The sequence below is a fragment of the Gigantopelta aegis genome, chromosome 5 (genome assembly GCF_016097555.1).
Source record: "Gigantopelta aegis isolate Gae_Host chromosome 5, Gae_host_genome, whole genome shotgun sequence".
Classification (NCBI taxonomy): domain Eukaryota; kingdom Metazoa; phylum Mollusca; class Gastropoda; order Neomphalida; family Peltospiridae; genus Gigantopelta; species Gigantopelta aegis.
The window spans coordinates 13,037,740-13,065,629 of NC_054703.1; the positions used below are offsets into that span (position 1 = coordinate 13,037,740).

Sequence of the window (27,890 nt, forward strand, 5' to 3'; positions counted from 1 at the left end):
AATAGTGTAGTTTAATTTAATTAAATCACAAAAATCATAATCTTTTTTATTATGCACTGAATATGTGCTATAGGTTGGACTATACCAATTCAAATCCCATAGGCGACCATGTTAACGTTTGTGTTTAAAAACACTATATGCAATATATCAACCAAACTGTGACCCATAAATATCAGTACTACAACCCCTACCTCAAAGTATTAACTGCAGAAAATGGTACCTTTCATGGCTCATTTTCGGTATAACCAGATGTTTCTGCAACACCCCTAGTTTCGCACAAAATTTTAGTACTTTTTTTTACAGGTACCCCATACATGTTCCAAGCACAAGGCTACTTGACACGGTGGTACTACATCAAATAAAATTGCATACATTTTTAGCCCAGATGAAACTAATTTTTTTTACAACCAACACACTCACATTTATAACCAATCACAGGACTTGTGGTGTTAACTTCTCTATCAAAAGTTCGGTACACCTCGAACTTCGACCCAGCCGGAAATTAATTGGTATAGTGCAACCTATAAACATTAACATTGGGGGTTGGAGTGGGGTCAGAATATTTATATTTACAAAATAGACTTATACATGTAACTAAAGAGGGAGATGGAGCTTATAAACATTAACATTGGGGGTTGGAGTGGGGTCAGAATATTTATATTTACAAAATAGACTTATACATGTAACTAAAGAGGGAGATGGAGCTTATAAACATTAACATTGGGGGTTGGAGTGGGGTCAGAATATTTATATTTACAAAATAGACTTATACATGTAACTAAAGAGGGAGATGGAGCTTATAAACATTAACATTGGGGGTTGGAGTGGGGTCAGAATATTTATATTTACAAAATAGACTTATACATGTAACTAAAGAGGGAGATGGAGCTTATAAACATTAACATTGGGGGTTGGAGTGGGGTCAGAATATTTATATTTACAAAATAGACTTATACATGTAACCAAAGAGGGAGATGGAGCTTATAAACATTAACATTGGGGGTTGGAGTGGGGTCAGAATATTTATATTTACAAAATAGACTTATACATGTAACCAAAGAGGGAGATGGAGCTTATAAACATTAACATTGGGGGTTGGAGTGGGGTCAGAATATTTATATTTACAAAATAGACTTATACATGTAACTAAAGAGGGAGATGGAGCTTATAAACATTAACATTGGGGGTTGGAGTGGGGTCAGAATAGTTATATTTACAAAATAGACTTATACATGTAACTAAAGAGGGAGATGGAGCTTATAAACATTAACATTGGGGGTTGGAGTGGGGTCAGAATATTTATATTTACAAAATAGACTTATACATGTAACTAAAGAGGGAGATGGAGCTTATAAACATTAACATTGGGGGTTGGAGTGGGGTCAGAATATTTATATTTACAAAATAGACTTATACATGTAACTAAAGAGGGAGATGGAGCTTATAAACATTAACATTGGGGGTTGGAGTGGGGTCAGAATATTTATATTTACAAAATAGACTTATACATGTAACTAAAGAGGGAGATGGAGCTTATAAACATTAACATTGGGGGTTGGAGTGGGGTCAGAATATTTATATTTACAAAATAGACTTATACATGTAACTAAAGAGGGAGATGGAGCTTATAAACATTAACATTGGGGGTTGGAGTGGGGTCAGAATATTTATATTTACAAAATAGACTTATACATGTAACTAAAGAGGGAGATGGAGCTTATAAACATTAACATTGGGGGTTGGAGTGGGGTCAGAATATTTATATTTACAAAATAGACTTATACATGTAACTAAAGAGGGAGATGGAGCTTATAAACATTAACATTGGGGGTTGGAGTGGGGTCAGAATATTTATATTTACAAAATAGACTTATACATGTAACTAAAGAGGGAGATGGAGCTTATAAACATTAACATTGGGGGTTGGAGTGGGGTCAGAATATTTATATTTACAAAATAGACTTATACATGTAACTAAAGAGGGAGATGGAGCTTATAAACATTAACATTGGGGGTTGGAGTGGGGTCAGAATATTTATATTTACAAAATAGACTTATACATGTAACTAAAGAGGGAGATGGAGCTTATAAACATTAACATTGGGGGTTGGAGTGGGGTCAGAATATTTATATTTACAAAATAGACTTATACATGTAACTAAAGAGGGAGATGGAGCTTATAAACATTAACATTGGGGGTTGGAGTGGGGTCAGAATATTTATATTTACAAAATAGACTTATACATGTAACTAAAGAGGGAGATGGAGCTTATAAACATTAACATTGGGGGTTGGAGTGGGGTCAGAATATTTATATTTACAAAATAGACTTATACATGTAACTAAAGAGGGAGATGGAGCTTATAAACATTAACATTGGGGGTTGGAGTGGGGTCAGAATATTTATATTTACAAAATAGACTTATACATGTAACTAAAGAGGGAGATGGAGCTTATAAACATTAACATTGGGGGTTGGAGTGGGGTCAGAATATTTATATTTACAAAATAGACTTATACATGTAACTAAAGAGGGAGATGGAGCTTATAAACATTAACATTGGGGGTTGGAGTGGGGTCAGAATATTTATATTTACAAAATAGACTTATACATGTAACTAAAGAGGGAGATGGAGCTTATAAACATTAACATTGGGGGTTGGAGTGGGGTCAGAATATTTATATTTACAAAATAGACTTATACATGTAACTAAAGAGGGAGATGGAGCTTATAAACATTAACATTGGGGGTTGGAGTGGGGTCAGAATATTTATATTTACAAAATAGACTTATACATGTAACTAAAGAGGGAGATGGAGCTTATAAACATTAACATTGGGGGTTGGAGTGGGGTCAGAATATTTATATTTACAAAATAGACTTATACATGTAACTAAAGAGGGAGATGGAGCTTATAAACATTAACATTGGGGGTTGGAGTGGGGTCAGAATATTTATATTTACAAAATAGACTTATACATGTAACTAAAGAGGGAGATGGAGCTTATAAACATTAACATTGGGGGTTGGAGTGGGGTCAGAATATTTATATTTACAAAATAGACTTATACATGTAACTAAAGAGGGAGATGGAGCTTATAAACATTAACATTGGGGGTTGGAGTGGGGTCAGAATAGTTATATTTACAAAATAGACTTATACATGTAACTAAAGAGGGAGATGGAGCTTATAAACATTAACATTGGGGGTTGGAGTGGGGTCAGAATATTTATATTTACAAAATAGACTTATACATGTAACTAAAGAGGGAGATGGAGCTTATAAACATTAACATTGGGGGTTGGAGTGGGGTCAGAATATTTATATTTACAAAATAGACTTATACATGTAACTAAAGAGGGAGATGGAGCTTATAAACATTAACATTGGGGGTTGGAGTGGGGTCAGAATAGTTATATTTACAAAATAGACTTATACATGTAACTAAAGAGGGAGATGGAGCTTATAAACATTAACATTGGGGGTTGGAGTGGGGTCAGAATATTTATATTTACAAAATAGACTTATACATGTAACTAAAGAGGGAGATGGAGCTTATAAACATTAACATTGGGGGTTGGAGTGGGGTCAGAATATTTATATTTACAAAATAGACTTATACATGTAACTAAAGAGGGAGATGGAGCTTATAAACATTAACATTGGGGGTTGGAGTGGGGTCAGAATAGTTATATTTACAAAATAGACTTATACATGTAACTAAAGAGGGAGATGGAGCTTATAAACATTAACATTGGGGGTTGGAGTGGGGTCAGAATAGTTATATTTACAAAATAGACTTATACATGTAACTAAAGAGGGAGATGGAGCTTATAAACATTAACATTGGGGGTTGGAGTGGGGTCAGAATATTTATATTTACAAAATAGACTTATACATGTAACTAAAGAGGGAGATGGAGCTTATAAACATTAACATTGGGGGTTGGAGTGGGGTCAGAATATTTATATTTACAAAATAGACTTATACATGTAACTAAAGAGGGAGATGGAGCTTATAAACATTAACATTGGGGGTTGGAGTGGGGTCAGAATATTTATATTTACAAAATAGACTTATACATGTAACTAAAGAGGGAGATGGAGCTTATAAACATTAACATTGGGGGTTGGAGTGGGGTCAGAATATTTATATTTACAAAATAGACTTATACATGTAACTAAAGAGGGAGATGGAGCTTATAAACATTAACATTGGGGGTTGGAGTGGGGTCAGAATATTTATATTTACAAAATAGACTTATACATGTAACTAAAGAGGGAGATGGAGCTTATAAACATTAACATTGGGGGTTGGAGTGGGGTCAGAATAGTTATATTTACAAAATAGACTTATACATGTAACTAAAGAGGGAGATGGAGCTTATAAACATTAACATTGGGGGTTGGAGTGGGGTCAGAATAGTTATATTTACAAAATAGACTTATACATGTAACTAAAGAGGGAGATGGAGCTTATAAACATTAACATTGGGGGTTGGAGTGGGGTCAGAATAGTTATATTTACAAAATAGACTTATACATGTAACTAAAGAGGGAGATGGAGCTTATAAACATTAACATTGGGGGTTGGAGTGGGGTCAGAATAGTTATATTTACAAAATAGACTTATACATGTAACTAAAGAGGGAGATGGAGCTTATAAACATTAACATTGGGGGTTGGAGTGGGGTCAGAATATTTATATTTACAAAATAGACTTATACATGTAACTAAAGAGGGAGATGGAGCTTATAAACATTAACATTGGGGGTTGGAGTGGGGTCAGAATATTTATATTTACAAAATAGACTTATACATGTAACTAAAGAGGGAGATGGAGCTTATAAACATTAACATTGGGGGTTGGAGTGGGGTCAGAATATTTATATTTACAAAATAGACTTATACATGTAACTAAAGAGGGAGATGGAGCTTATAAACATTAACATTGGGGGTTGGAGTGGGGTCAGAATATTTATATTTACAAAATAGACTTATACATGTAACTAAAGAGGGAGATGGAGCTTATAAACATTAACATTGGGGGTTGGAGTGGGGTCAGAATATTTATATTTACAAAATAGACTTATACATGTAACTAAAGAGGGAGATGGAGCTTATAAACATTAACATTGGGGGTTGGAGTGGGGTCAGAATATTTATATTTACAAAATAGACTTATACATGTAAGTAAAGAGGGAGATGGAGCTTATAAACATTAACATTGGGGGTTGGAGTGGGGTCAGAATATTTATATTTACAAAATAGACTTATACATGTAAGTAAAGAGGGAGATGGAGCTTATAAACATTAACATTGGGGGTTGGAGTGGGGTCAGAATATTTATATTTACAAAATAGACTTATACATGTAACTAAAGAGGGAGATGGAGCTTATAAACATTAACATTGGGGGTTGGAGTGGGGTCAGAATATTTATATTTACAAAATAGACTTATACATGTAACTAAAGAGGGAGATGGAGCTTATAAACATTAACATTGGGGGTTGGAGTGGGGTCAGAATATTTATATTTACAAAATAGACTTATACATGTAACTAAAGAGGGAGATGGAGCTTATAAACATTAACATTGGGGGTTGGAGTGGGGTCAGAATATTTATATTTACAAAATAGACTTATACATGTAACTAAAGAGGGAGATGGAGCTTATAAACATTAACATTGGGGGTTGGAGTGGGGTCAGAATATTTATACATTATACATGTAACTGCAACTTTTGACACAGAAAATTCACTAGCCGTCTGGCAAGGCAATAGTAAATATTTACTAGCCATAATCTAGAAACCATGAGGTATGACATATTTGGTTGTATTTTTATGATTGTCTTATTTATTTCAGATGATCACGATGTTCAGGCTTTTATCACTCATTCGCTGCTGCCACCTGGTGAGGTACGTATTTGTACAAGTGAAAGGCAGATAATCCTTTACAGCACTGCATATAAGCCATTCTGTTATTCTGTTTTTTTCCTTCCAACCAGTGCACCACAACTGGTCAACGGTTGTGGTATGTGCTTTCCTATCTTAGGGAAAGTGCATATAAAAGATCCCTTGCTGCATTAAGAAAATGTAGCGGGTTTCCTCTGATGACTACGTGTCAGAATTACCAAACGTTTTGACATCCAACAGCTGATGATTAATTAATCAATGTGCTCTAGTGTCGTCTCTGTCTCTCATATAGATTTCAACTTATATTTCACAATGCGACAAGGTATTAAAGTGAACTTTTGTGTATAAGTTTCTCATGCAGAGCTACAGATCAGGTTTGACTTCCATTGTGATTTACCCATTTTTGACAGTTATTGCCAGTTCAGTTCAGATCAGATTATTTTTGTGCTTATATCCAACTAAGATTCAAGCATGCTGTCCTGGGCACACACCTCGGCTGTCTGATATGTCTGTTCAGGACAGTGGGTTAATTGTTGGTGGTTAGTGAGAAAAAAGAGTGTGTAGTGGTCTTACACCTACTCATTGAGTCGTTAAAACTTGGTCTGGGTGAGAGCCAGTACCAGGCTGCGAACCCAGTACCTACCAGCTTTATGTCCGATGGCTTAACCATGACACCACTGAAGCCAGATCATTTCATTTCTGCTTATTGTTGTGCTTATACCCAATTAAGATTCAAGCACACTGTCCTGGGCACACACACCTCAGCTATCTGGGCTGTCTATCCAGGACAGTTAGTTAGTTGTTAGTGATTAGTGAGAGAGAAGAGGGTGTAGTAATCCTACACCTACCCATTGAGCCCTTAAGAACTCGCTGTGGGTGGGAGCCAGAACATTTACCTACCAGCCTTAAGTTTCGCTTTCATGGGAATTTATTCAAGGACCATAACTCTTGTCAAAAATGGATTTATCCAAGTTTGTGGGGCAGTACTGCCCAGAATGCTCGTTTCACGATGCAGTCAGTTCTTCGTAGCCTAATTCACTAAACTCTCACAAGTTTACGATCTCGCAGTGCAATGCTAAAAGACTTACAAAGAGGATGCTTTGTTGTCTAGCAGATCTTTGTGAATTAGACCCTAGTATAATATTACGTCAAATGACATTGTGAGGCATGCATTTTAAGTCATTGTTATCAATCCTACTCATGAGGGGGGGGAGGGGGAGGGGTGTTGGTTGAGTGCTAGGGTCATAGGATCAAACCACCCCAGCAGATCTGTTTGGGTTTTTGATTTGAACCGGTGTCCCACGACTTGTATTTCAAAGGACATGGTATTTATTATTTGTTTTAGGGACGTGACATATAGTCCAGCGGTAAAATGCTTGCTTGATGCTCGATTGGTTTAGGATTGATCCTTGAAGGTTCCAGCCATTGCACCTCGACTGGTATATCAAAGTCTGTGGTATGTGCTATCCTGTCTTTGGTATTGTGCATGTAAAAGATCCCTTTCTACGGATGGAAAGATGTAGTGGGTTTCCTCTGTCAGAATTACCAAATGTTTGACATCCAGTAGCATATGATGGATAAATCAGTGTACTCTAGTGGTGTCTTTAAACAAAACCCCTTCCCAGTCTAAAAACTAATACAAATTATTTGTTTTTCTTTTTCAGAAAGGAGCAGAGATGTCAGAAGAAGAGCGAGTTAAATTTGAGAAAGAATTTGAAGACTATTACAAACAACTTGAACAAGCTAAAGAAGAGTAAGACCCACAAAAACCCATTATGTCGCAAATAGAGGAAATATTTTAAACTGGATTGACTTAATTTCCATCCACAAAAATTGTTCTCATTGAGTGAAAATTTCAGACATAATTGTTTTCCGTTATAAAACGGGTTTCTGCTTTTTAAATATTCCGTTACCGATTATTTTACTCTTGTTATAATTTTTAATGAGTGGTCATTTGGAGCACTTTGCCTTAATTTATGATGCCGGAGAAAACTTCTTGACTGTCCCGTATTGTGATTGGCATACGGTTTTCAATAGACCAATGATTTGCTGCGTAACAAGTTGGCAAACAGTTTGCCTTTGGCAAAAATGGTGTCCCATGTTGTTACAGCCCACCAAACCCCCAACTGGAAAGCTGTCTCTCAGTCCGCATTTTTTTTGGTAGTGTGCACAATCATGTCTGAAATTAAAAGGGTTGGCTGTGCAACCCCCCACCACAAGCCCAGCACTATTTGTGCAGGAATGTGTGAAGGAATTTTAGCAGGGAGAAGTCTAGACTGTCGTGAGCGAAGTTTATAGGGGAGGAGGGGTCGAGTCATGTTATCCTGGAAAATATATTGGGCACATTTTTTTTAATTTACTCGAGTATTGTGTGTGTGTGTGTGTGTGAGTTTGACACATGAAATCCTCCCCAGCACATATAAATGTATTATTTCCCTTTGCAAACATTCTTCTGCTGTCTGAAGAATTTCATTAGCTGTTATGTCCAGGCACTAACCTAGGATTTATAAAGTAGAAGTAACTTCTCCCTTCCAAGAAAAAAGGGGAGACGTTTGATAACAATTTGGGGGTGAGATGTATCCCAGTGGTAAAGTGCGTGCTTGATGCGCAGTCTGTTTGGGATCGATACCCGTCAGTGGGCCCATTGGGCTATTTCTCGCACCAGCCGGTGCACCATAACTGGTACATCAAAGGCCGTGGTATGTGCTATCCTGTCTATGGGATGGTGCATATAAAAGATCCCTTGCTGCTAATCGAAAAGGGTAGCTTGTGAAGTGGCGACAGCGGGTTTCCTCCCTCACTATCTGTGTGGTCCTTAAGCATATGTCTGACACCATGTAACCATGAATAATACAACTGTGTCCGGTGTATCAGTGCATCTGGTGATTTGATGCACTTGCTATTTTGCTTATGTATGTTTAGGAAGTTGTCATGTTGTCGGTGTTTTAACGAATTAAAGTTCAATTCCTTTTTCAATGGTTAATCAAGTACATGTGTCAACATATTTATTGTTAAGGGTGCAATTAAAAATTATTAAAGATTATCAATAATTATATCATAATTTCAAAATAAATCATTCACCTGTTTTCGTGTATATAAACGCGAAGTAGGTCAGCCTTATTGATATTAAGAATGTTAAAACCAGTCTAAAAATGCCTTTCCCGCATTTTTAAAATTATAATATACGGTATAATGTTTTTCCGGTTATTTTTATTTAAACTGAAAAGGAAAACACAGACAAATACAAACAAACGAAAGTGTTATACCTTAATTGACAGTCATTCCAGTTCACAATTGTCACATTGTCACATAAACAACAATTTTTTTTTACCAAAAGCAAAATAAGATCCCCACGTGTGCACAATCTACCAGAGAAAAAATCCATGTAGGCATCTTAGCAATGCATGACAATGAACATGTATGCATCTACTGTGCCACTCAATTTCTTAGTAATATTTTTAACAAGCCAAAACAAAAAAGTACTAAAATAATCCTGGGACAATAGTGTAGCATTTATGGGCTTCAAAGTGAGGTCATGGGGGGTTATAAATAGCGAGGTCACCGATCCACAACTACTGCGCCAAATCACCGGACATGCAAATCGTTTTGGATACAAGGGGGTGTCTACATTTATGGACAATTTTAAAATGTTTATTTAATACAGACATAAAATAATTTGTGGTTATCTCAGATTATGCACTGCTTCATTGGTGAGAGACACATTTTATTAAGTATTTCACAGTGTTCACATAGAAAACGGTCTTTGAATGCTTAGGTGCGCTGATACACCGGACAACACTGTATGTGTTGAGTGCGTCGTTGAATAAACCATTTCCTTAATAACAATGGGCGAAGTGAACATTCATTTTATTGGTACATTTCATAGTTCTTCATCATGTTTGCATCCATATTTGATTTCCATTTTTGTCAGTGGGCCCATTGGGCTATTTCTCCACAACTGATATATATCAAATGCCATGGTATGTGCTGTCCTGTCTGTGGGATGGTGCATGAAATGTCCCTTGCTACTAATGAAAAAATTTATGAGGTTTCGTTTCTGAGACTATCTTAAAAATTACCAAATGTTTGACATCTGATGACTGATGATTAATAAATCAATGTGCTCTAGTTGTGTCGTTAAACAAAACATTTGATTTCCATTTTTGTTTCAGATTTCAGAAACAGCATCCTGACAGGAAGCCTGATCCATATGAAATTCCTGATGACAAATATGTAAGGCACTAGTTATCTCTCGTTTTCACCCCCCCCCCCCCCCCCCCCCCCCCCCCCCCCCCCCCCATCCCTCCCCAAAAAGAAGAAACTGTCATTCGGTCAGTGTTATTATATCAGACCTGTGCATTTTGCAATTAAGAATTGGTGAATGTGGTTTACTGTACATATAACATGGCTACATAATTATAACATGATCAGTAAATTTCGCCAAATTATCTCAAAAATGGAAAACCTATAGCTATTTTCCAACAAAATATCAATTATCACCCAATTTCTTTTCGACAAATTAAAATGACATTCGGCAATGGTTCTTAAAATTTGCAATTGGTTAATTTGGCGAATAGCATATAGAATACTACATGTTAGATACCATTTATCTTACGAGTTGTTTCAAAACCTATCTTAAGAAGCAAAAGCAGATTCTGTTACGAAAAGAAATTTCAGATCTCGGTTTTCTTTCTCTCTCTCTCTCTGGGATAGATATAGGTATGAGGCGGGACACAGCCCAGTGGTAAAGCGATGGCTTGATGTGTGGTTGATTTAGGTTGAATCCCCATCGGTGGGCCCATTGGGCTATTTCTCATTCCAGCCAACATCTGGTGTAACAAAGACCGTGGTATGTGCTATCCTGTGTGGGATGGTGCATATAAAAGATCCCTTGCTACTAAATGAAAAAATGTAGCGCGTTTCCTCTCTATGACTGTCAAAATGACCATATGTTATACATCCAATAGCCGATGATTAATAAATCAATGTTCTCTAGTGGTGTTGTTAAACAAAACAAACTTTAAAAACTTTTACAGTGGCTGTGATTGCGTCAACTTTTGTATTAAATTTTAACGTTAAATATTCTCGTTAGATCAGTTTCTCACATACTGTTAAGTTCTAGGTCAATAAAACTTGGCTTATAGTTGCACGTCTGGCCCCCATTTTATGACGCTATCAAGGCACTAAGATCACCTTAAGTGCATGAGGTTACTATGCACTTGCTCTGATCTTATTGCCAGGATTGCTTCGTAAAACGGGGCTTGTAGGGGGGGGGGCAGGACGTGTCCCATTGGTCTGTCTAGAATCGATCCCCTTTATTTGGCCCACTGAGATATTTCACGTCCCAGCCAGTGCACCACGACTGGTATACCAAAGGCTGTGGTATGTGTATATAAAATATATCTTGCTACTATTACCAATGTCAAAATGTAGCAGTTTTTACCTCTAAGACTGTATGTCTGAATTACTGAATGTTTGGGGGCAGGACTTACCTCGGCTGAGTGCTCGCTTTAGGTGCTTGCGTCGCAGGATCAAACCACCTCAGAGGATCCATTCAACAGATTGGGGTTTTTTTCTCGTTCCAGCCAGTGCACCACAACTGGTCAAAGACCGTGGTATGTGCTTTCCTGTCTGGGAAAATGCATATAAAAGATCCCTTGTTGTGTTAGGAAGTCAGAGTCAGAATTAACCAATGGTTGACATCCAATAGCTGATGATTACTTAATCAATGTGTCAGTAGTGATGGTGTCATTGAAAAAACCCAACATTATCGTAGGTGAGACAACATTCTAATTTTTTCTTCAATTTGCAAGTTAGAAGGAGTGAGAATTGAAAGAGATTTTTGAGGGGCAGCCTGTTTTATGAACAGAAATTTCAGATCTATCTTAGTCTTTCATTTTTCGTTTCTTCTACGGTTTGTGGGGCAGGACGTAGCCCAGTGGTAAAGCGCTTGCTTGATGCGTTGTCAGTTTAGGATCGATCCCCGTCAGTGGCCCCATTGGGCTATTTCTCGTTCCATCCAGTGATCCACAACTGGTGTAACAAAGGCTATGGTATATACTATTCTGTCTGTGGGATGGTGCATATAAAAGATCCATTGCTGCTAATCGAAAAGAGTAGCCCATGAAGTGGCGAAAGCGGGTTTCCTCTCTCTATATCTGTGTGGTCCTTAGCTGTATGTCTGATTCCATATAACCGTAAATAAAATGTGTGGAGTGCGTCGTTAAATAAAACATTTCCTTCCTCCTTCAGTCCGAGAGCCAGAATGAAACAAAATTAAAACAGATTTTTGTAAAATTTATGAAACTGAAATTTCATATCTGTCTTTTCATTCATTTTTGTCTTTTTCTGGGTGGTTTTCTTCGTCTGTTTGACAGCCAGAATGAGAGAGAACTAAAGCACATATTGTTATTGAAATTTCAAATCTATCTGTTTTAATAAATTTTTCATATCTATCTGTTTTAAACATTTTTTTTATATCTTATCTGTTTTATCCTGTCTATTGGATGGTGCATATAAAAGATCCCTTGCTGCTAGTCGAAAAGAGTAGCTCATGAAGTGGCGACAGCAAGTTTCCTCTCTCAATATCTGTGTGATCCGTAACTTTATGTCCGACGCCATAAATAAAATGTGTTGAGTGCATTGTTAAATAAACCATTTCCTTCATATATCTGTTTTAATTAATGTTTGTCTTACTGTTTTTTGGTCCATTTCTCAGTAGAACGAGAGAGAACTAAAACAGACTTTTATATAATTTATTCACTGATATTTCATATCTATCTGTTTTAATTACTTTTTGTCTTACTGTTTTTCTTCTTTTTCAGTTTGAGGGCCAGAACGAGAGAGAACTGAAGCAGATTTTTGAGGGACAGAACATGATCCACAACGTGATACGAGACTTAAACCGGAAGCTAGATGAACTGCTGGGCCGACAGGAAATCGTTCTCTCCAAAGTGACGAGCTTCACTCAGGGGGGCCAGGTCGTGCAGCAAGGAGGGCAGCAACAACAGGTGGGATTTAAACACAGAATATCAGAAGTCGAAATAAAAGAAATTAACACTGAGCCAGTTTAATATTGATAAGTTATATAATTTGATGAAAATCTTCTAAGAGAGACCCTGACACTGGCGATATCAGAAGTTGCAATCGGGACAAATGTGCCTGAACATTAAATTTATAGTGTTTTCCCTAGCTTGTTTTAGCATGGTGCAGCACCATGCCTCAATAGTCTAGCGCCATCTTGCCTTAATCAGCACCATGCTGCCCTGAGATTAAACGAGCCTTTTTCAGTAATTAATTCCAAAATTGCCTTTATAAAACATCCAAAAAGGTATTATTAATTAATAAAATATGCCTTTTATATTTTTTGTGTATTTTTAATGAAAAAAAAGTGCCCTGAAAATGGTGAAAATGCCCCAAAAGTGTTTGGTCTACCATGCCTTGACAAATTTCTAGGGAAATCACTAATTTATATAAGCATGTTAATGATGACAATATTTTAAGAAGTTTGCACATTGTATGATACTCCAATGAGATCAAGGCTGTAGCTAGCAAAGGGGGGGGGGGGGGGGGGGGGGGGGGTGCAGGGAGGCCAGGCCAGGATCCCTTAGTGTCTTGCACCTTCCATGCTCGTTCGTTTGTTTGCTAATAAATCAATGTGCTCTTGTGGTGTCGTTAAACAGAACAAACTTTTCACACCTTGTTGACTGGCGTCGTACCTTTTTTCTCTCCTTACAGGGCCAGCCTTTGATGTTAGATACAATAAAAAGACACGAAGTGGAAAGAGTTTTAAATAATCAACAGGAAGTCATGCAGCAAGTTAGAGATATACGGTAAGGTATATATATATATATATATATTATTATATGAGCTTGTGTGTCGTACTGATTTTACAAAACGAGTTTCAGAATTCTTGTATTACCCGAGTGAGAATCAGTACGACTCAACGCATGTGAGTAATAATTTTTTTTATTATCCACATGGTTCACGATATCCAGGGAAATATAACCAGTATGACACATATGTGTCATAATGATTTCACGTGCACATCAAATGACGTCATTTTGGGAAGTGACATCATAACATAATGCGGTGTCTCCAGCCTTAGCTGTATGTAATTGCTTACCAAAATGATGTCATTTTGTCGTCTCCTTCTAGTTTTGTTTGAAACGTTTTGACATGATATTTGTTATTTGTAAAAAAAACCCACCCTGTTATGAATAATGTGGATAATAAAGAAATTATTACACTCATTACACGAATTGGTACGTGTGAATTGTACTGATTTTACGAAACTCGTGTCAGGATTCATGTATTACCCTACAATAATCCTGACACTTGTTTCGTAAAATCAGTACGACACACAAGCTCATGTAATAATCTCTATTATCCATAGTATAATTTGTTATGAATAGGCTGAAGGACCTTGTCAAAACGTTTCAGACATAAACAGGAGGAGACGACAAAACAACATGATTTTCCGAAATCCTGTCATTTTGGTAAAGGGGTGTTCTCATGATGCAGTTAGTTGTACCGACTTGTCGCATGCGATGGAATCGTACCTTGAGAACACCTAATAAGACTTTAGTCTAAGACATTTCCTTCCTTCCTTCCTTTTGCAATCAAATCTGTCTCGCCACAATGCCATAATTCTTTTATTACATCAGTCAGTTTCATAAAAAAAAACCCCAACAAATATTTATATACAAGCTTTTTGGAATGTAGCCCAGAGGTAAAGAGTGTTATCATTAAATAAACCAAACTTTTTGTTCCAGTTTGTATTAAAACTTTTGATTAATGGCAGTGTTTTTAATTTAAATCGGCATTGCAGGTTTCGTCTCATTATATGTGTGATCCTTAACCATATGTCGTAATTAAAATTTCTCCCATCCCTAGCTATGCAAGACATTCCCATTCCATGACGTCAGCCCATGCGGATTAAATCTATCTTGCATAGGCTATGGCGTCATAGCGATTAACATGGGAAGTATTACGGCGTTGGAAATATGACGTCATATTAATGAGAATTGGTTAGTTTTATATTGATATTTTGTTAATAAAACCTACATTATAGAAGCTGTCTTGTTAATTTGTAGTGTTAAGTTATATTTAACACATGAAACAGACGTGGCAAATATGATAGTGTAGTTTATTTATGTTAAAACGGTCAAATACAGAAGTTACGTTTTCAGCCATCTTTATTTGTTCGTGTAAAATAATTGTTTATTTATCCAATGAATGAGAGAAAAAGACTCCATCTTATGTGGTTATGTGGGGCAAAAAAAGTACACCCTTGGTGGTGAAAATTTTGACCATGGGACTCGGCAAGCCTCGTTCTGGGTTACATGACCACATGACTTTTACTGTTTGAGCTGATATTGACATTGATATGTCACGTAAACGGCAAAATAATGCAAGAAATACTTTTTATATTCCATAAAAACAAGGAAACCTGCTGTCATAATGAAATTATACTATCAATTGCGATTTATACTTTTAGTATAAACCTATTTTTGGGTACGATCTTTTCAATGGTTATGATTATTTGATTGCAAGATAAAAATAAAAAATGTATTTTTTTACGTTTTCCCAAAATGCTTTGTTTTTCGTCTACTGGATGGGAAAAAATAATCCTCCATTATGTATCCATGTGGGACAGGGCTATTCCACCCTCAGGTACATAATATGATGTCAGGAACTTGGCAAGCCTTGTCCTTGACAACAAATTATGTACCATTGGGTGGAATAGCCCACATGGACACATATGAAGGATTCTTTTAATCTTTTTGTCTTTTTATGTTAAGTCAACTGTAAATGATGAAAGGTATCGGCTGACAATACATTTTGTTTCTGGGTTTTTTTTCAGGCATGTTATTGACGATGTTCAACAGAAAGCTACAATGATACACAATTCAGGAGTACAGGGGGGTGGAGGGGGAGGGGCAGGGGCAGGCAACCCCCTAGTCTTCCATGAGCTCAAGGATGGCCTTAAAAACGTTAGAAACGATATTTCACAGCTGCTGTCCAGACCCATGGTAAGCCAGTTTTATTTATTAAACCCCTGCTGGTCCAACCGGAGGGGACTACTGGTTTCATGTCCATCTGTCGCAGATATTGTTTTTTCCGTCTTTTTGTTCGAATCACAGGATCGAACCGTCTCGGTTGATCCATTCAACTGATTGAGTTTTTTCTCATTGCATCCAGTGAACCGCGACTGGTTAAAGACCATGATACATGTATGTCCTGGGATGACTCAGATGACTATATGTCAGAATTACCAAATGTATGACATCTAATAGCCGAGGGCAGGACGTAGCCCAGTGGTAAAACGCTCGCTCGATGCGCGGTCGGTCTGGGATCGATCCACGTTGGAGGGCCCATTGGGCTATTTCTCGTTCCAGCCAGTGCACTATGACTGGCCGTGCTATGTACTACCCTGTCTGGGATGGTGCATATAAAAGATCCCTTGCTGCTAATCGAAAAGAGTAGCCCATGAAGTGGCGACAGCGGGTTTCCTCTCTCAATATCTATGTGGTCCTTAACCATATGCCTGACGCCAAATAAGCGTAAATAAAATGTATTGAGTGCGTTGTTAAATAAAACATTGCTTTCTTTTTTTCTTTTTCTAATAGCCGATGATTAATTAATCAATCTGCTGTAATGGTATAACAAAACAATCTTTATTGTTCGACATAAACAAAATTAACAAGCACTTTGAGGAAGTAATCTCCATTTTTGTCAGTTTAGAAATCAATTGTTCATTATTTATATTACAATATGCAAGGTTCATACTGGAATGAATTTTAGTTTAATCTATTTTCAGATATGTACAGTATTTTCCTTGAAAACTATTAAAATATGGTTAATTTAAAGAATATTGTGTTGACCAAAACTGAATATTGCAGCCACTTTGCCAAATTAGCCAATTATTATTTTTTATACAATGTGCAGGGCGAGCCCCGAACTTGGTTGAAAAATGAGAAACTAATATCTTTTTTTCTTTTATTTCAGTCTGGGCAGGTTCAATGTCCGCCAGTGACAGGACAATCGTGTATAACTCCCGTTTTGTTTATAGTCGCTGTTGCAGCTCAAGTTATACTTACAATAGGATATATGGTGTATAGGTAAGTCGTGTATAACTCCCGTTTTGTTTATAGTCGCTATTACATACAATAGGATATATGGTGTATAGGTAAGTCGTGTATAACACCCGTTGTGTTTATGGTTGCTATTACATACAATAGGATATATGGTGTATAGGTAAGTCGTGTATAACACCTGTTGTGTTTATGGTCGCTATTACATACAATAGGATATATGGTGTATAGGTAAGTCGTGTATATAGTTGCTATTGCATACAATAAGATATATGGTGTATAGGTAAGTCGTGTATAACACCTGTTGTGTTTATAGTCGCTATTGCATACAATAGGATATATGGTGTATAGGTAAGTCGTGTATAACACCCGTTGTGTTTATAGTCGCTATTACATACAATAGGATATATGGTGTATAGGTAAGTCGTGTATAACACCCGTTGTGTTTATAGTCTCTATTACATACAATAGGATATATGGTGTATAGGTAAGTCGTGTATAACACCCGTTGTGTTTATAGTCTCTATTACATACAATAGGATATATGGTGTGTAGGTAAGTCGTGTATAACACCCGTTGTGTTTATAGTCGCTATTGCATACAATAGGATATATGGTGTGTAGGTAAGTCGTGTATAACACCCGTTGTGTTTATAGTCGCTATTACATACAATAGGATATATGGTGTGTAGGTAAGTCGTGTATAACACCCGTTGTGTTTATGGTCGCTATTACATACAATAGGATATATGGTGTGTAGGTAAGTCGTGTATAACACCCGTTGTGTTTATGGTCGCTATTGCATACAATAGGATATATATTGTATAGGTAAGTCGTGTATAACACCCGTTGTGTTTATAGTCGCTATTACATACAATAGGATATATGGTGTATAGGTAAGTCGTGTATAACACCCGTTGTGTTTATAGTCGCTATTACATACAATAGGATATATGGTGTATAGGTAAGTCGTGTATAACACCCGTTGTGTTTATAGGTCGCTATTACATACAATAGGATATATGGTGTATAGGTAAGTCGTGTATAACACCCGTTGTGTTTATAGTCGCTATTACATACAATAGGATATATGGTGTATAGGTAAGTCGTGTATAACACCCGTTGTGTTTATAGTCTCTATTACATACAATAGGATATATGGTGTGTAGGTAAGTCGTGTATAACACCCGTTGTGTTTATAGTCTCTATTACATACAATAGGATATATGGTGTGTAGGTAAGTCGTGTATAACACCCGTTGTGTTTATAGTCGCTATTGCATACAATAGGATATATGGTGTGTAGGTAAGTCGTGTAATAACACCCGTTGTGTTTATAGTCGCTATTACATACAATAGGATATATGGTGTGTAGGTACGTCGTGTATAACACCCTTTGTGTTTATGGTCGCTATTACATACAATAGGATATATGGTGTGTAGGTAAGTCGTGTATAACACCCGTTGTGTTTATGGTCGCTATTGCATACAATAGGATATATATTGTATAGGTAAGTCGTGTATAACACCCGTTGTGTTTATAGTCGCTATTACATACAATAGGATATATGGTGTATAGGTAAGTCGTGTATAACACCCCGTTGTGTTTATAGTCGCTATTACATACAATAGGATATATGGTGTATAGGTAAGTCGTGTATAACACCCGTTGTGTTTATAGTCGCTATTACATACAATAGGATATATGGTGTATAGGTAAGTCGTGTATAACACCCGTTGTGTTTATAGTCGCTATTACATACAATAGGATATATGGTGTATAGGTAAGTCGTGTATAACACCCGTTGTGTTTATAGTCGCTATTACATACAGTAGGATATATGGTGTATAGGTAAGTCGTGTATAACACCCGTTGTGTTTATAGTCGCTATTACATACAGTAGGATATATGGTGTATAGGTAAGTCGTGTATAACACCCGTTGTGTTTATAGTCACTATTACATACAGTAGGATATATGGTGTATAGGTAAGTCGTGTATAACACCGGTTGTGTTTATAGTCGCTATTGCATACAATAGGATATATGGTGTATAGGCAAGTCGTGTATAGCACCCGTTGTGTTTATAGTCGCTATTGCATACAATAGGATATATGGTGTATAGGCAAGTCGTGTATAGCACCCGTTGTGTTTATAGTCGCTATTGCATACAATAGGATATATGGTGTATAGGCAAGTCGTGTATAGCACCTGTTGTGTTTATGGTCGCTATTGCATACAATAGGATATATGGTGTATAGGCAAGTCGTGTATAACACCTGTTGTGTTTATAGTCGCTATTGCATACAACAGGATATACAGGGCTCACCCTGGATCAAAAATACCTGTAGCCAAAATATTAGTCAAATGGCATTTTTATTAGCCATATTGAAAATGCTTTAGCCAAATTTGTTTTACGCAGTGCTGTATAGAGTATTTATATATGAATATAAAAATTTATCTTTTTCAGCTAATTGTGTACAAACTGGAATAAATAGGAATAACAAAACCTTAATGGGGGTAGGAGCAGTTAATATATTACTTCAAGTGTTTTCAGCGGGGGTGGGGTTGGGATGGGGTTAAGCAATATCTTCAGTCTGAAGCCAGTACCCCATACACCCACCCCCACTTCTGAGGCCTATGACATTAAATTAACAAACATACAGAAATATGGGGGTGGGTGGATGTTTATGGATGGTGTTTTTTCTTTCTTCCTTTTTTCCCAAATAAAAATTCGAGAGCTTTTTTTTTTATATACTACTCAAAAAAATTTAAGGGTCAAAAATTTATAACTAAATAAGTTTCAGAGTGTATTAGATTGATGATGTAAACTACACCAATTTTTTTATTTATTGTTCCATATTTACAAAAAAACACAAATAAACGTCACTGTATACAAGAAAGTCACATGACATGCTGTCAAAGTTGAAGGTTGTCAAACATGGATTTTACACATTAGAACATTCGTTTAATAGTGTGTGAATCCACCCCTGGCGCGAATACACTCGACACATCGTTGCCTCATGCTGTTGATCAGACGTCTGAAGAACTCTTGGGGAATGACCTGCCACTCTGTCATAAGAAGTTGACCCAGATCATGAAGGTTGGCCTGCCTAATTCGTCCCAGGCGTGCTCTATTGGGGCCAAGTCAGGCGAATATGCTGGCCAATCCATCCTGGCGATACCTTGTTGTCTGAGAAAGTCCGTTACCACCCTGGCACGGTGGGGTCTGGCATTGTCATCCTGCAGAACTGCCCCGCCGCCAATCTGCTGAAGGCCTGGGAGAACCAACGGCCGGATAATCTTATTCAGATAGCGGATTCCATTCAGATCGCCATCCACCACATAGAGGGGGGTCCTGTGGTGGATAGAGATGCCGCCCCACACCATGACGCTGCCACCACTGAACCGGTGACGTTGTCTAACGTTAACGTCAGCGAAGCGCTCCCCAGGACGTCTGTAGACACGAACCTGACCGTCGTTGAACTGGAGACTAAACCTGGACTCATCAGTGAACATCACTCGACCCCACTGAACACGTTGCCACCGCAGATGAAGCGTGCACCAGTGACGTCTGGCCGTTCTGTGACGTGGTAGGAGTGGTGGTCAAACAGCCTGGCGACGGCAGCGTAGATTATTGGCTCTCAGACGATTGCGTATGGTTTGATCAGACACTTGAGTTCCAGTCGCAGTCCGCAGATTGTCACGTAATCGGCGTGCAGTGGTTGTGCGTTGACGTAGAGCCATATTGGTGAGGTAGCAGTCCTCTCTATTTGTAGTGCTTCGGGGTCTTCCCGAACGTGGACGATTTCGAACAGAATTCGTTGCTTGGTACCGTTGCCACAGTCGGCCAATGACACTCTGACTGACACCAAGTCTCAGAGCAACATTTCTTTGCGTATTGCCATCCTGAAGCCAAGCAATAGCCCTTCCTCGATCTTCGATAGTCAGTTGAATTTGGAGTGTACACCGTACACGAACGCAAGCTCCAATTATACGGAAATTCAGCATTGGGAACATGGAATACACGTGCAAAGCGTGCAAATGAAGCGTTTTGTGAAAAAGCAAGTTATGGGCACTTAGCAGACCTTTCGCTTTCGCCCTAATTTACGTGCAAATGTAAGCATGTTTTCGCCATTAGAACTAATCGACAGTGTCAATGAATTAGTTAGTGGATTTGAATTCATTTATGGGTTGCTCAGACCCACTTTCGTCAAAATGGAACAATATCATGCGTGACATTATGGTCTAGCTAATATAATTGACATTCAGAAAACAATGTCGAAAATATCGTCTGACCCTTAAATTCTTTTGAGTAGTATATATAGAACTCATTATTTCTTTAAATAGCAATCTTTATGTTAGTTTGAATAACTTTTTTTTTTTTTTTTTTTTTTTTTTTTTTTTTAAGTGACCCATCAATTCCCCACCCCAAATGATTTCATAAGTTGTGCCATGTTGTTGCTGTTGATTTCAGCGTTGTGTTAAATGCTTGTTGTGATTTCTGCTTACAAAATACCTCAGCTAAGAATGCAGACTTCACCACAGTATAGTCCATTTATTAAAAAAAACCCCAACAACAAATCCTTTAATAAAATTAAAATTTACAGTCTTTTTAAAATCCAGCTAACTTATTAAATGTCACCTCACAGTCTTACAAATTTATATCTAAAATTATCTAACAAATATGATTACTGTAAACTAATTTTATTCAGTGTACATTTGCAATTTGTATAATTTAAATACTGCATGTTCATTTCCGGCGATCGCGATCTATCTGCATGCGTGCTCTCGACCATGGGTACGAAACTAACAAAAACAAAGGAATAAACAAAAACTGCAGTTAGGTATTCATTGATGTGAATAACTATTGTTTTTCTACAAATTTACATCAAGATTTACTTTTGCGTAATCGTATTGTTTAATGTCCGCAACGATGTCTCTTGACACGCGGGCGTCAGCTTACTCTGAAGCGTGACGTATATTCGCACCGAGAGCTGTCCTCAGTTCAGCCAACGAACGTTTTTCCTAACGTTCGCGAACTATTTGATTGATATTCATCGTGTCCATTTGATTTAACGTGAAGCGCACAAACCAGTCTAACGAACGTTTTGTTTTCGCTCGGTCTGGCTGAACTCAGCCCTTGAGATGGCCTACATGTCTTTTGGCCCTGAACTGGCATGTGTATTCAAATTGACACGCATTGTCGGTCTGTTTTTATTACTTTGGTTCAAAGATTTTACAAAGTAAAAATAACAAGCTACAGACCTTCCAGACATTGCTGCCATACATGTTGAATGCATGCCGTTAAAATTAATAACCGTGATTATTAAAATAAGCAAACATTATAAGGCCTACACTGTATTCTGCATGACACCCGTTTCTCGTTACCGGTTGTGAGATCGCTATTACGCTAATTGAATATTTGGTAGTATTATTATGTTTGAGGTGTCGATAGATTATGTAACCGTTTGTTCACATCAGAAGACAGAAAATGGCTTAGCCAAAATTTTAGCCACTTGCAAATTTTATTAGCCATTTTTTGTAAAAATTAGCCAATGGCTAATTTGGCTACCGACAGCGCGAACCCTGGATATATGGTGTATAGGTAAGTCATGTATAACACCCGTTGTGTTTATAGTTGCTATTGCTGCCCAAGTTATACTTACAATACGATATATGGTGTATAGGTAAGTCTCTTATTGTATTTAGCTGGGTCACTCATATGACTCTGTCTTAATAGAATGACGGTCTGGGGTCGATCCCAGTCGGTGGGCCTGTTGGGCTATTTTTCGTTCAGCCAATACACCACGACTGGTATATTAAAGGCCGTGGTATGTACTACCCTGTCTGTGAGATGGTGCATATAAAAGATCCCGTGCTTCTAATCGAAAAGAGTAGCCCATGAAGTTGCTACAGCAGGTTTCCTCTCACAATATCTGTGTGGCCCTTAACCATATGTCTGACGCCATATAACCGCCATAAACCGTCAATAAAATGTGTTGAATGCATCGTTAAATAAAACATTTCCTTCCTTCCTTCCATATAACTGTAAATAAAATGTGTTCAGTGTGTCGTTAAATAAAAACATTTCCTCTATAAGACTATATTTAACAAATATAGTGTGAAATCAGTGTGCTCTAGTGGTGTCGTTAAACAAAACAAACATGACTTGTTTTAACTTAACTACCTTTTCTTTTCTTTTTCAGACAAAACAAAGAAGCACAAGCCAAAAAGTTTTATTAGTCATTTTGAAGAAATACTTACCTGAAGTCATCTCCAACACAGGGCATCATGGGAAGGGGGATACGTCTCTCGTTGGCGGGTTCCTCTCAGCATTTCCATAACAACGGAATGAAGTCATTTTGTTTATCATTACGTGCAGCTGATCACAATCAAATCATTTTATATATAAAGTCGCGACTGGAGAAAAGAAACATACAGTTTAGAAGGAAAATAAACTCAGGGTTTGGGCATCCATGTTGTATATATTTTTTAAAACAATATTAATTCAAATAAATGAAGTGGATTGGCAAACAGGTGATACGCCTATATAAATACCTCTCCATGAGATGATGTTACATACTGTAAACATTTCAATATATATATATATATATATATATATACAGTAGAATCTTGTTGGGTTGAACTTGGAAGGGTCAAATACACTACAATGCTCAAACCAAAAATGAAGTCCGTAGTTACACATACATGATGTTGACTGAATGGTTGTATCTATATCTATATATATATATATATATATATATATATATATATATATATATATCTTTATATATATATAGAAACATTCTATATGTGTGTGTGTGTATATATATGTGTGTGTATATATATATATATATATATATATATATATATATATATATATATATATATATATATATATACTACTTCTTTCTGCTAGAAACATTCTGTGTGTGTGTGTGTGTGTGTATATATATATATATATATATATATATATATATATATATACGATACATTTATGGTTAGGGTTAGGAAAATCACACAATAATGATAAGAGTAATTAATTTTGTCAAAAGGTTAACTTAAAAAAAAAAAAACAATTGCCAAAATATTTTGATATGGCACCATACCAGTTTTACCCTCTGGCAGAAACCCTAATATACACATACTGTATCGAATGAAAAAGGGTATATTATGAGTCTGATGGGTTATAAATGTAAAACAAATAATAGATGAACATTCATCAAATGAGTTTTGTTTTTATTTTAAAAAACCCCAGAAAATTACTGAGTGAAATCATGGCTACATGTATATTTTGTTGTTATTGATCTACTAAGTTGTATGTTTTTTCTTTACTGTCGTGTAATATACATGTAACATATACATATATTTAAATATCTACAGTGTATTCGTCAAACTGATTTCATGTTTTAAACAAAAGGTGGTTGTCATTGATATTTCTTTAGAAAACCGCAGTCATGAAACGACAGGAGTTTTAAGATGGTGGTTTTCACAGAAGCTTCAAATTAGAACCTCAGGTTAATGTTAACCCTGTATGTTTTAAAAAGTGGTTTTGCAGAATAGCCACTGAGTTGAGTTGTTGGAATACTGTACGAAAAGAAATTAGGATTTTTTTTTTTGTTAATATAAAATGAGAATGGCGAATAGATAATACATGTAACTTGGGTAACATTTTGTTTTAAACAACCTCATGAATAAGAAATGTTTTTTATTTAATGACGCACTCAACACATTTTGTTACACCAGTTGTGGAGCACTGGCTGGAATGAGAAATAGCCCAATGGGTCCACCGACGGGGATCGATCCCAGACCGACCGCGCATCAAGCGAATGCTTTACCACTGGGCTACGTCCCACACCCTCATGAATAAGAAGCCAAAGTACATTAATAATTTTCAAATAGATCTCTCGAGTAATGTATGAATTTTCAAGAGCACTTTTCTTCAAAATCTGAAGACTTGTCTTTTTAAGTATTTTGTTTGCCTTTTAAAAAATATTACTTGTGCTTGTGAAATTTTAAACATGTGTACTAAGAAAAATGTGTTTGTAGATAAATTAAATCGATTGTTCTTATAGAACTTGAGGGTGTGTTGTAGCCCAGTGGTAAGGTGCTCACTTGATGTGCAGTCGGTCTTAGGATCGATCCCCGTCCGTGGGCTCATTGGACTATTTCTCATTCCAGCCAGTGCACCACGACTGGTATATCAAAAGCAGTGGTTGTGTCTGTTGTATGGTGCAAGATATACAAGATGTCTTGCTACTGATAAAAAATTGTAGCAGTTTCCAAGAGCACATTGGATGTCAAACATTTGGTTATTCTGACATGTCTTAGAGAAGAAACCTGCTATATTTTTCCATTAATAGCAAGGGGTCTTTTATTTGCATTATCCCATCGATATGACAGCACGTACCACGATCTTAGATATGTCAAAATGACTAAATATTTGATATCCAATAGCCTATAATGATTAATAAATCAATGTGTTCTAGTGGAGTCGTTAAACCAAAGAAACTTTTTAAAAATATCTAATGATGTCACACGCATACAAGTGTGTATGGCATTGCCATGACATGAAAGTCTTAAACATTTTTAGAGTCTCGAGTTCAGACTCTTTAAAGGGACATTCCCAAGTTTGCTGCAATTTTTAAGATGTTATCACCTAACAGACTTTTTAACGATTGAAATTACATATCAAATATATTGTACTAGGTTAAATTTCATTTATGTCCTAAAATAGTTTGGGCTCCTTACAAATATTAATATGACCAGAAACACATTCAATATACAGACACTGATATTCGAAACAAAGAAAATATATTTAATATGTAAGTTTAATCGTAGAAATATTTTATTAGTCGGAAACGCCTTACAATGCAACAAACTCAGGAATGTCCCTTTAAGACGACCTGAAACGCATTGAATATACCGACACTGATATTCTAAACAAGAAAATATATTTAATATAAGTTTAATCGTAAAAATATTTTATTAGTCGGAAACATCTTACAATTCAACAAACTCGGGAATGTCCCCTTAAGGGCCAAATTACGAAGTCTGTTTTTCTTAAACACAGGTATTTAAACATTGTAAATATAAATATGTAGTTACACGCATGTAGGACAAAGACAGGTTTTTAGTAAATTTGGCCCTAATGGTTGTATCAGCATGGAATCTGTCCCTTTCTCCGTATCTGTCTTTGACAAATTTAACCTACATTCACAAGTTAGTGCCATTGGTTTCACATATACATTCAAGTCTTTTATAATTAAATTTCTTTTACATTCATTACAATATAATGTCATCCCATTAATCCAGACGTAGCAACGGGAGTTTGTTCATTTCTCGGTGAATGTAAAAATTACATCGTCAGGGAACGTCATATCTGATGACGTCATTTTATATGGGCTAGTTGTCTTATTGAGCGTTATTGTTTGAACCAACAAAATAATTCAAAATGAAATCTGAACTTTTAATGTTGTTATTGGTAAGTATGTTTCAAATTTAATTATAAGTATTGTCTGCTATTTTTTTTTACGTCTATCTGGTGTATGAACACAAAAAATCATCCGCAAACTTATGTGAGAACGGTTTCGCTAATTCACACAGTTTGCAGATGATTTAATTTTTTTGTTCATACCCCAGCTGCGATGAACGTAAAGGAAATAACAGACGATCCTTAGATGAATTTTGCACTAGATTGATAGTTGCTATACTGTAGTAAAATATACATACTGACGTTCAAAAGACTTTTTTGCAAGGCATGATATTGTATTAATAGAAAACTAACAAACTCTATGGTGGAATATGAAAGTATGTTTTAATTGGTACATATTTGAACAGTGTAGCGGGTTTCTTTCTAAGTCTATATGTCAAAATTACCAAATGTTTAACATCCAATAGCTGATAATTGATAAATCAATGTGCTCTAGTGGTGTCGTTAAACAAAACAAACTTTCCAGTAGCCGATTATTTATAAATCAATGCTCTAGTGGTGTCGTTGAACAAAACAAACTTTCCAGTAGCCGATTATTTATAAATCAGTGTGCTCTAGTTGTGTTGTTAAACAAAACAAACTTTAAAACATACTTTAAGTACATATGTGATACATGCAAAGTGTAAGGTAGCTTTTAGATTGGTTCTTTTCGTTTAGCAACAATATTTATCAAGCTGTTATAATTTTGTATATGTTAAGTTTCTTTTGGAAGTCAGTATAAATATGCAAATTAAATCAAAAATAGTTTATTAGCTTTTGTTTTTGTTAAACGACTAGTTAGCTTTTTCACCACAATGACAAACATCAAATGGTTTGGGTCACCATGACTCCTGATTTATTTTCATTATTAAAATAAAAATATATGGTGAAAAACAAGTATGTAATTCTATTTTTTAAAAGAGACCGAGAGAGAGAAAATACTCTTTAGTTTTACATTCTCATATACTTGTATATATGTGCATGTAAAATTCATACTACTGAATTATTCAGGAATGTTTCGACTTCATGATATTGTAGTAATTCCCAGCTAGTACTTAAAGATTTAAAGGCGTGGATCCTAGTTTCAACCTGTAAAAATCGACACTAAGTTTTGACTAATCTACAGACATGCAATGTATTTGGATACAGTTACAACAGAGTGGAACAAGAGTCTGTGACTTTGAAATGATGAAATACCCTGAAAAAGTAGACTAGAGCTTGTCTCTCCATAACTGTTATGTCTTAAAGGTACGTGCATTTTTTAAAATATGAAAAATTAATTTCATGGTGTTAGAAACACCAGAATAACCAGAAACACTTAGGATGTACGGAAATGAATAATCTAATTAAATAAAATCTAACTACTGTCCAATTTCACTTATTAAAAATGGCTCTAATAATGAAAAA

The 27,890-nt window shown here is 36.3% G+C and overlaps 1 protein-coding gene across 1 annotated transcript in view; it reads left to right on the plus strand.

The window, feature by feature from the left end:
- LOC121372954 (protein ERGIC-53-like) overlaps positions 1–23,777 on the plus strand; it is a 47,834-nt gene extending 24,057 nt beyond the window's left edge. The window contains exons 8-15 of the mRNA XM_041499392.1: positions 5,866–5,918; positions 7,580–7,668; positions 10,088–10,148; positions 12,740–12,925; positions 13,653–13,747; positions 15,781–15,949; positions 16,926–17,038; positions 23,218–23,777. Of these exons, the coding sequence (XP_041355326.1) occupies positions 5,866–5,918; positions 7,580–7,668; positions 10,088–10,148; positions 12,740–12,925; positions 13,653–13,747; positions 15,781–15,949; positions 16,926–17,038; positions 23,218–23,254 (803 nt within the window). The 3' untranslated portion in view covers positions 23,255–23,777. The remainder of the gene's footprint in view (positions 1–5,865; positions 5,919–7,579; positions 7,669–10,087; positions 10,149–12,739; positions 12,926–13,652; positions 13,748–15,780; positions 15,950–16,925; positions 17,039–23,217) is intronic.
- Positions 23,778–27,890: the final 4,113 nt, after the last annotated feature.